This window comes from Nerophis lumbriciformis, linkage group LG29, assembly GCF_033978685.3.
Source record: "Nerophis lumbriciformis linkage group LG29, RoL_Nlum_v2.1, whole genome shotgun sequence".
Lineage (NCBI taxonomy): Eukaryota > Metazoa > Chordata > Actinopteri > Syngnathiformes > Syngnathidae > Nerophis > Nerophis lumbriciformis.
In genome coordinates this window covers 35,521,268-35,532,500 of record NC_084576.2, presented here as the reverse complement: position 1 = coordinate 35,532,500, position 11,233 = coordinate 35,521,268, and the positions used below count along the sequence as shown (strand labels likewise).

Here is an 11,233-nt window from a genome sequence, read left to right as displayed (position 1 = left end):
CAGTACACAGCACTATACGTCACACCCCTGACTGTGTGATAGACACCAGTACACATCACTATACGTCACACCCCTGACTGTGTGATAGACACCAGTACACATCACTATACGTCACACCCCTGACTGTGTGATAGACACCAGTACACAACACTATACGTCACACCCCTGACTGTGTGATAGACACCAGTACACATCACTATACGTCACACCCCTGACTGTGTGATAGACACCAGTACACAACACTATACGTCACACCCCTGACTGTGTGATAGACACCAGTACACAGCACTATACGTCACACCCCTGACTGTGTGATAGACACCAGTACACAACACTATACGTCACACCCCTGACTGTGTGATAGACACCAGTACACAGCACTATACGTCACACCCCTGACTGTGTGATAGACACCAGTACACAACACTATACGTCACACCCCTGACTGTGTGATAGACACCAGTACACATCACTATACGTCACACCCCTGACTGTGTGATAGACACCAGTACACAGCACTATACGTCACACCCCTGACTGTGTGATAGACACCAGTACACAACACTATACGTCACACCCCTGACTGTGTGATAGACACCAGTACACAACACTATACGTCACACCCCTGACTGTGTGATAGACACCAGTACACAGCACTATACGTCACACCCCTGACTGTGTGATAGACACCAGTACACAACACTATACGTCACACCCCTGACTGTGTGATAGACACCAGTACACAACACTATACGTCACACCCCTGACTGTGTGATAGACACCAGTACACATCACTATACGTCACACCCCTGACTGTGTGATAGACACCAGTACACAACACTATACGTCACACCCCTGACTGTGTGATAGACACCAGTACACAACACTATACGTCACACCCCTGACTGTGTGATAGACACCAGTACACAGCACTATACGTCACACCCCTGACTGTGTGATAGAAAGACAGTATTGTGTGCCCTGAAATGCGATCACCAGCGCCTGCTGTTAGACACGTCCCAAAATCAATTCATTTTCACTTCAAACTGTGTACTTTGTTTTGTTGTCTGCAGAATGCAGTGTGAGCCTCTCCAGGCAGACTACACCCTGCTCAATAATAATCCCACTATGGACATCATCAATTTAGCCTGCTCAATAATAATCCCACTATGGACATCATCAATTTAGCCTGCTCAATAATAATCCCACTATGGACATCATCAATTTAGCCTGCTCAATAATAATCCCACTATGGACATCATCAATTTAGCCTGGTCAATAATAATCCCACTATGGACATCATCAATTTAGCCTGGTCAATAATAATCCCACTATGGACATCATCAATTTAGCCTGCTCAATAATAATCCCACTATGGACATCATCAATTTAGCCTGGTCAATAATAATCCCACTATGGGCATCATCAATTTTCAAATGACAACCATTTAGTTCACTTTTAAACTTGGGAAACAAACATTTTCGCAGCAGATTCCTAAAAACACTAGAGTGCTCATGTGTTTTTCAACATGTGATTTATTTTGAGTTTTTTGTTGCCTTCCTGTGTGTAGTGTTTTAGTTCTTGTCTGGCGCTTTTATTTTGGTGGCTGTTACTGTTTTGTTGGTATTTTCCTGTAGCAGTTTCATGTCTTCCTTTGAGCGCTATTCCCTGCACCCGCTTTGTTTTAACAATCAAGACTATTGAAGTTGTTTGTATCGTTCTGTGTGGGGATATTGTTGATTGTCATGTCATGTGCTCCACACGCTGTAAGTCTTTGCTGTCGTCCAGCATTCGGTTTTTGTTTACTTGGCCGCCAGTTCAGTTTTAGTTTCGTTTTGCATAGCCATCCCTGCACTCCAATGCCTTTTCTTAGGGGCACTCACCTTTTCTTTATTATTGCTTTAAGCATTAGATACCTTTTGGGGGTTAAATCACCAAAAATGATTCCTGGGCGCGGCCACCGCTGCTGCCCACTGCTCCCCTCACCTCCCAGGGGGTGATCAAGGGTGATGGGTCAAATGCAGAGAATAATTTTGCCACACCTAGTGTGTGTGTGACAATCATTGGTACTTTAACTTTAACTTTTGACCTCCCGCTGTGGTGTGCATATTGTGATCACCACAAACCATGTTGCCGACATGTACAAAGCAGTTATGTACCTGCTGCCACCTGCTGATATGGAAGAGTATTACACGGTTACTATGTCGAGCTCCAGACAGTACCGACACTCAACAACAACACACTATTTGCAGATTATATGTACTGGTTTGCAAAAAATGTTTTTAACCTAATTAGGTGAAAGGACAGTTCCAGGCTGGCTGGAGATAGTTCCAGGCTGGCTGGAGACAGTTCCAGGCTGGCTGGAGATGGTTCCCTGGCTGGCTGGAGATAGTTCCAGGCTCGCTGGAGACAGTTACAAGCTCGCTGGAGACAGTTCCAGGCTTGCTGGAGATAGTTCCAGGCTGGTTGGAGATCATTCCAGGCTCGCTGGAGATAATTCCAGGCTTGCTGGAGATAATTCCAGGCTTGCTGGAGATAATTCCAGGCTCGCTGGAGACAGTCCCAGGCTGGCTGGAGACAGTTCCAGGCTTGCTGGAGATAATTCCAGACTGGCTGGAGATAATTCCAGGCTGGCTGGATACAGTTCCAGGCTGGCTGGAGATCATTCCAGGCTCACTGGAGACAGTTTCAGGCTGGCTGGAGACAGTTCCAGGCTGGCTGGAGATAGTTCCAGGCTCGCTGGAGACACATCCAAGCTCGCTGGATATAGTTCCAGGCTGGCTGGAGACAGTTCCAGGCTGGCTGGAGATAGTTCCAGGCTCGCTGGAGACACATCCAAGCTCGCTGGAGATAATTCCAGGCTCGCTGGAGACAGTTCCAGGCTGGCTGGAGACAGTTCCAGGCTTGCTGGAGATAATTCCAGACTGGCTGGAGATAATTCCAGGCTGGCTGGATACAGTTCCAGGCTGGCTGGAGATCATTCCAGGCTCACTGGAGACAGTTTCAGGCTGGCTGGAGACAGTTCCAGGCTGGCTGGAGACAGTTCCAGGCTGGCTGGAGATAGTTCCAGGCTCGCTGGAGACAGTTCCAGGCTGGTTGGAGATCATTCCAGGCTTGCTGGAGATAGTTCCAGGCTGGTTGGAGATCATTCCAGGCTCGCTGGAGATAATTCCAGGCTTGCTGGAGATAATTCCAGGCTTGCTGGAGATAATTCCAGGCTCGCTGGAGACAGTCCCAGGCTGGCTGGAGACAGTTCCAGGCTTGCTGGAGATAATTCCAGACTGGCTGGAGATAATTCCAGGCTGGCTGGATACAGTTCCAGGCTGGCTGGAGATCATTCCAGGCTCACTGGAGACAGTTTCAGGCTGGCTGGAGACAGTTCCAGGCTGGCTGGAGATAGTTCCAGGCTCGCTGGAGACACATCCAAGCTCGCTGGAGATAATTCCAGGCTTGCTGGAGATAATTCCAGGCTTGCTGGAGATAATTCCAGGCTCGCTGGAGACAGTCCCAGGCTGGCTGGAGACAGTTCCAGGCTTGCTGGAGATAATTCCAGACTGGCTGGAGATAATTCCAGGCTGGCTGGATACAGTTCCAGGCTGGCTGGAGATCATTCCAGGCTCACTGGAGACAGTTTCAGGCTCACTGGAGACAGTTCCAGGCTGGCTGGAGATAGTTCCAGGCTCGCTGGAGACACATCCAAGCTCGCTGGAGATAGTTCCAGGCTGGCTGGAGACAGTTCCAGGCTGGCTGGAGATAGTTCCAGGCTCGCTGGAGACACATCCAAGCTCGCTGGAGATAATTCCAGGCTCGCTGGAGACAGTTCCAGGCTGGCTGGAGACAGTTCCAGGCTTGCTGGAGATAATTCCAGACTGGCTGGAGATAATTCCAGGCTGGCTGGATACAGTTCCAGGCTGGCTGGAGATCATTCCAGGCTCACTGGAGACAGTTTCAGGCTGGCTGGAGACAGTTCCAGGCTGGCTGGAGATAGTTCCAGGCTCGCTGGAGACACATCCAAGCTCGCTGGAGATAGTTCCAGGCTGGCTGGAGATCATTCCAGGCTCACTGGAGACAGTTTCAGGCTGGCTGGAGACAGTTCCAGGCTGGCTGGAGATAGTTCCAGGCTCGCTGGAGACACATCCAAGCTCGCTGGAGACAGTTCCAGGCTGGCTGGAGACAGTTCCAGGCTGGCTGGAGATAGTTCCAGGCTGGCTGGAGATAATTAAAGGCTCGCTGAAGACAGTTCCAGGCTGGCTGGAGACAGTTTCAGGCTGGCTGGAGACAGTTCCAGGCTGGCTGGAAATAGTTCCAGGCTGGCTGGAGATAATTGCAGGCTCGCTGGAGACAGTTCCAGGCTGGCTGGAGACAGTTTCAGGTTGGCTGGAGACAGTTCCAGGCTGGCTGGAGATAATTGCAGGCTCGCTGAAGACAGTTCCAGGCTGGCTGGAGACAGTTTCAGGCTGGCTGGAGACAGTTCCAGGCTGGCTGGAAATAGTTCCAGGCTGGCTGGAGATAATTGCAGGCTCGCTGGAGACAGTTCCAGGCTGGCTGGAGACAGTTTCAGGCTGGCTGGAGACAGTTCCAGGCTGGCTGGAGATAGTTCCAGGCTGGCTGGAGATAATTGCAGGCTCGCTGAAGACAGTTCCAGGCTGGCTGGAGACAGTTTCAGGCTGGCTGGAAATAGTTCCAGGCTGGCTGGAGATAATTGCAGGCTGGCTGGAGACAGTTCCAGGCTGGCTGGAGACAGTTTCAGGCTGGCTGGAGACAGTTCCAGGCTGGCTGGAGATAGTTCCAGGCTGGCTGGAGATAATTGCAGGCTCACTGGAGACAGTTCCAGGCTGGCTGGAGACAGTTCCAGGCTGGCTGGACATAGTTCCAGGCTCGCTGGAGACAGTTCCAGACTGGCTGGAGACAGTTCCAGGCTCGTTGGAGACAGTTCCAGGCTCGCTGGAGATAGTTCCAGGCTCGCCGCGGACATTGAGCGACAGAAGCAAAGAGTCCCTAAACATGAGGACAGTCTCCAATAGCTCCAGAAAAAGATGCTAGATTTGTTGCTGGTCATTTCTGATGAAGAAAAAGTCAAATGTCCTAAATTCATAACATGATTACATCTAACAAAATATTGTGCTGCAATCAATATTTTTTGGTCTTTAGTCCAAAAAAATATGTTTTACTATTCGGCCACTAGGGTTGTACGGCATACCGGTTCTGATAAAGTACCGCTGTACTAATGAACTTTAAAAAACGATACTATACTGCCTTTGAAAGATACCGGTACCTTTTTTTTCACCCGCATGCTGCCATGCGCATCTTGATTGTGTCAAAACACACATACAACATACAAGCAGAAACAGAGTGAAGAGGAAGAATGGCAAAAAATGGCAATTCTACTGGTTAATAAAGAGGGTGTGTAAAGGGTTAGGAAAGGGTTGGGAAATGACCAAATTTCAATGGTCAAATCAATGTCACAACCTAATATTGATTAAACGTCATCAAAAAGCATGTTGTTTTAACGTAATGTTTGTGTTGTTGAATATTGGTTGGGAAATGACCAAATTTCAATGTCAAATCAACATCAGAACCCAACATTGATTAAACGTTGTCAAAAAGCATGTTGTTTCAACGTTAGTTTCTCAACGTCAGGATCTAATTCACCAAGTTGTCAACATAGTTTCAATGTCTTGTGCCTGCTGGGCAGTCAGTACATGACAAGTAAGAGGAGAGTGGATCCATACATAAATTGGGGGTGTCGATAATCAGGGAGGTAGAATAATCATTTTGCACTGCAGTCTGCTGAAAATGATGGAAAGCGGCACACATCTCAAGATATTCCACACTCTACTGCCATGTGGCGGCTAAAGTGGATAGTGCCCCCCCCCCCCCAACCCCAATTTGTCACGTTTCATGCGTCAGGTAAACTGTGACGAATGGGGCCGTATAAATCTCTTCTCTACTGTATGTTTGGATCAATGTTTGTAATAAAAGAGAATAAGGAAGTAGTTTAAATATTGTGTTGATGTTGTCAGTAGCACTCACCATAAATACATGGAAACTTGTCCAGTAAATCAGAATCATTGGAACATTCCTACTATATTAATACTTTGTGAGGAGACTAACATATTTCTACTTTACATTTCCTGGAAACATAGTATTTATGTAAGTGTTGTCTATCTTGTGAAACATAGTATTTATGTAAGTATTGTCTATCTAGTGAAACATAGTATTGATGTAAGTATTGTCTATCTAGTGAAACATAGTATTTATGTAAGTGTTGTCTATCTAGTGAAACATAGTATTTATGTAAGTATTGTCTATCTAGTGAAACATAGTATTTATGTAAGTGTTGTCTATCTAGTGAAACATAGTATTTATGTAAGTATTGTCTATCTAGTGAAACATAGTATTTATGTAAGTATTGTCTATCTAGTGAAACATAGTATTTATGTAAGTATTGTCTATCTAGTGAAACATAGTATTTATGTAAGTATTGTCTATCTAGTGAAACATAGTATTTATGTAAGTGTTGTCTATCTTGTGAAACATAGTATTTATGTAAGTATTGTCTATCTAGTGAAACATAGTATTTATGTAAGTATTGTCTATCTAGTGAAACATAGTATTTATGTAAGTGTTGTCTATCTTGTGAAACATAGTATTTATGTAAGTATTGTCTATCTAGTGAAACATAGTATTGATGTAAGTATTGTCTATCTAGTGAAACATAGTATTTATGTAAGTATTGTCTATCTAGTGAAACATAGTATTTATGTAAGTGTTGTCTATCTTGTGAAACATAGTATTGATGTAAGTATTGTCTATCTAGTGAAACATAGTATTTATGTAAGTATTGTCTATCTAGTGAAACATAGTATTGATGTAAGTATTGTCTATCTAGTGAAACATAGTATTTATGTAAGTGTTGTCTATCTAGTGAAACATAGTATTTATGTAAGTATTGTCTATCTAGTGAAACATAGTATTTATGTAAGTGTTGTCTATCTTGTGAAACATAGTATTTATGTAAGTATTGTCTATCTAGTGAAACATAGTATTGATGTAAGTATTGTCTATCTAGTGAAACATAGTATTTATGTAAGTATTGTCTATCTAGTGAAACATAGTATTTATGTAAGTGTTGTCTATCTTGTGAAACATAGTATTGATGTAAGTATTGTCTATCTAGTGAAACATAGTATTTATGTAAGTATTGTCTATCTAGTGAAACATAGTATTGATGTAAGTATTGTCTATCTAGTGAAACATAGTATTTATGTAAGTGTTGTCTATCTTGTGAAACATAGTATTGATGTAAGTATTGTCTATCTAGTGAAACATAGTATTTATGTAAGTATTGTCTATCTAGTGAAACATAGTATTGATGTAAGTATTGTCTATCTAGTGAAACATAGTATTTATGTAAGTATTGTCTATCTAGTGAAACATAGTATTTATGTAAGTGTTGTCTATCTTGTGAAACATAGTATTGATGTAAGTATTGTCTATCTAGTGAAACATAGTATTTATGTAAGTATTGTCTATCTAGTGAAACATAGTATTGATGTAAGTATTGTCTATCTAGTGAAACATAGTATTTATGTAAGTATTGTCTATCTAGTGAAACATAGTATTTATGTAAGTATTGTCTATCTAGTGAAACATAGTATTTATGTAAGTATTGTCTATCTAGTGAAACATAGTATTTATGTAAGTATTGTCTATCTAGTGAAACATAGTATTTATGTAAGTATTGTCTATCTAGTGAAACATAGTATTTATGTAAGTATTGTCTATCTAGTGAAACATAGTATTTATGTAAGTATTGTCTATCTAGTGAAACATAGTATTTATGTAAGTATTGTCTATCTAGTGAAACATAGTATTTATGTAAGTATTGTCTATCTAGTGAAACATAGTATTGATGTAAGTATTGTCTATCTAGTGAAACATAGTATTTATGTAAGTATTGTCTATCTAGTGAAACATAGTATTTATGTAAGTGTTGTCTATCTTGTGAAACATAGTATTGATGTAAGTATTGTCTATCTAGTGAAACATAGTATTTATGTAAGTATTGTCTATCTAGTGAAACATAGTATTGATGTAAGTATTGTCTATCTAGTGAAACATAGTATTTATGTAAGTGTTGTCTATCTTGTGAAACATAGTATTGATGTAAGTATTGTCTATCTAGTGAAACATAGTATTTATGTAAGTATTGTCTATCTAGTGAAACATAGTATTGATGTAAGTATTGTCTATCTAGTGAAACATAGTATTTATGTAAGTGTTGTCTATCTTGTGAAACATAGTATTGATGTAAGTATTGTCTATCTAGTGAAACATAGTATTTATGTAAGTATTGTCTATCTAGTGAAACATAGTATTGATGTAAGTATTGTCTATCTAGTGAAACATAGTATTTATGTAAGTATTGTCTATCTAGTGAAACATAGTATTTATGTAAGTATTGTCTATCTAGTGAAACATAGTATTTATGTAAGTGTTGTCTATCTTGTGAAACATAGTATTGATGTAAGTATTGTCTATCTAGTGAAACATAGTATTTATGTAAGTATTGTCTATCTAGTGAAACATAGTATTGATGTAAGTATTGTCTATCTAGTGAAACATAGTATTGATGTAAGTATTGTCTATCTAGTGAAACATAGTATTTATGTAAGTATTGTCTATCTAGTGAAACATAGTATTTATGTAAGTATTGTCTATCTAGTGAAACATAGTATTTATGTAAGTATTGTCTATCTAGTGAAACATAGTATTTATGTAAGTATTGTCTATCTAGTGAAACATAGTATTTATGTAAGTATTGTCTATCTAGTGAAACATAGTATTTATGTAAGTATTGTCTATCTAGTGAAACATAGTATTGATGTAAGTATTGTCTATCTAGTGAAACATAGTATTTATGTAAGTATTGTCTATCTAGTGAAACATAGTATTTATGTAAGTATTGTCTATCTAGTGAAACATAGTATTTATGTAAGTATTGTCTATCTAGTGAAACATAGTATTTATGTAAGTATTGTCTATCTAGTGAAACATAGTATTTATGTAAGTATTGTCTATCTAGTGAAACATAGTATTTATGTAAGTATTGTCTATCTAGTGAAACATAGTATTTATGTAAGTATTGTCTATCTAGTGAAACAGTATTTATGTAAGTATTGTCTATCTAGTGAAACATAGTATTTATGTAAGTATTGTCTATCTAGTGAAACATAGTATTTATGTAAGTATTGTCTATCTAGTGAAACATAGTATTTATGTAAGTATTGTCTATCTAGTGAAACATAGTATTTATGTAAGTATTGTCTATCTAGTGAAACATAGTATTTATGTAAGTATTGTCTATTTAGTGATCAGCCTGACTTGGCAACGTCATGGTCAGCAAATATGGATAAGTGGATCTTGTAGCAATAAAGCCGTACTGTGCATGACAAGTTGGGTGTGGGACGCACTGTGGAGGGCGTGGGTGTAAATAAAAGGTGGTGCTGCTCCTTTAAATTGTGCAGAAGGAATCTTTGAAAAGACAAAGAAATAATAAATGCAAACACTCACCAGGGACGGAACAAACATGGCGGATGAAGATGGCGTGAAGATGAATCAGTAAGAAGAAAAGTCCTGGTCCAAGTTGACAGGACCACCACGTCTCCTCTGCACCCGCCTCATCCTCGTCCTGTCCTCGGTCTACTGGAGGTCTGAGGTGGAGGAGCCCGGATGGAGCACCTTAAGGCAGAGCGGCTGTCTGATGGAAGTTGCCATCGCGGCCACGCCGAGACCAGCGCCTCGTCCCGGGCAGCTGCGAGTGAGCAGTGCGGTGGTCGCTGAGGAGCCCCGCCGATAGGCAGGGACAGCGGTGACGTCATTGGAAGGGCGGGGTGAAGGCGGAGTATCAGCCAATTGCTGCACAGTTTGGAGCAACGCACGTGCGGTGTGAATACCTCCAAGATATTTCATCCTCCTATCCAGGGGCCTTGCACTAACTTGGGGGCCCCCAAACTCACACAAACCTATCCAGGGGCCTCGCACTAACTTGGGGGCCCACAATCTCACACAAACCTATCCAGGGGCCTTGCGCTAACTCGGGGGGGCCCCAATCCCTCACAAACCTATCCAGGGGCCTCGCACTAACTCGGGGGGCCCCAATCCCACACAAACCTATCCAGGGGCCTCGCACTAACTCGGGGGCCCCCAATCCCACACAAACCTATCCAGGGGCCTAGCACTAACTTGGGGGCCCACAATCCCACACAAACCTATCCAGGGGCCTAGCACTAACTCGGGGGCCCCCAATCCCACACAAACCTATCCAGGGGCTTAGCACTAACTCGGGGGCCCCCAATCCCACACAAACCTATCCAGGGGCTTAGCACTAACTCGGGGGCCCCCAATCCCACACAAACCTATCCAGGGGCCTCGCACTAACTTGGGGGCCCACAATCCCACACAAACCTATCCAGGGGCCTAGCACTAACTTGGGGGCCCACAATCCCACACAAACCTATCCAGGGGCCTAGCACTAACTCGGGGGCCCCCAATCCCACACAAACCTATCCAGGGGCCGAGCACTAACTCGGGGGCTCCCAATCCCACACAAACCTATCCAGGGGCCTAGCACTAACTCAGGGGCCCCCAATCCCACACAAACCTATCCAGGGGCTTAGCACTAACTCGGGGGCCCCCAATCCCACACAAACCTATCCAGGGGCCTCGCACTAACTTGGGGGCCCACAATTCCACACAAACCTATCCAGGGGCCTTGCACTAACTTGGGGGCCCACAATCCCACACAAACCTATCCAGGGGCCTAGCACTAACTTGGGGGCCCCCAATCCCACACAAACCTATCCAGGGGCCTTGCACTAACTTGGGGGCCCACAATCCCCCATGTTGCCCCTCCATGCACACACTAAAATATGTTTTAAAAGACATGTTAAAAACCTTAATTAGGGTTTAACATATCCAGAAGATATTTAAATAAACCCCCAAACGTGTTTTGGTTTTGGTTTTTACCAAAAAATAAGCTAGCAAATTCAAGACAAAGTGGACAGAATATGAATTTCAATAATGATCATTATTTACATCATTATTAATATGTCAAGTTGTTTTGTTTATTTCTTTTATTATTCATTTGTTGTTGTTCTCCAAGGGGGATGTTTATTATTGTTGTTTATGCACCGGGGAGACAATGAAGACAATTCTATACGATTTGATT

At 42.6% G+C, this 11,233-nt stretch overlaps 1 protein-coding gene across 1 annotated transcript in view; it reads right to left on the bottom strand.

Annotated features, from left to right (window-relative positions):
- The window catches only part of tnfrsf21 (tumor necrosis factor receptor superfamily, member 21), a 66,906-nt gene extending 57,094 nt beyond the window's left edge, over positions 1-9,812 (bottom strand). Inside the window, exon 1 of the mRNA XM_061924414.2 lies at positions 9,577-9,812. Within this exon, the coding sequence (XP_061780398.1) occupies positions 9,577-9,594 (18 nt within the window). The 5' untranslated portion in view covers positions 9,595-9,812. The remainder of the gene's footprint in view (positions 1-9,576) is intronic.
- Between the last annotated feature and the right edge of the window lie 1,421 nt (positions 9,813-11,233).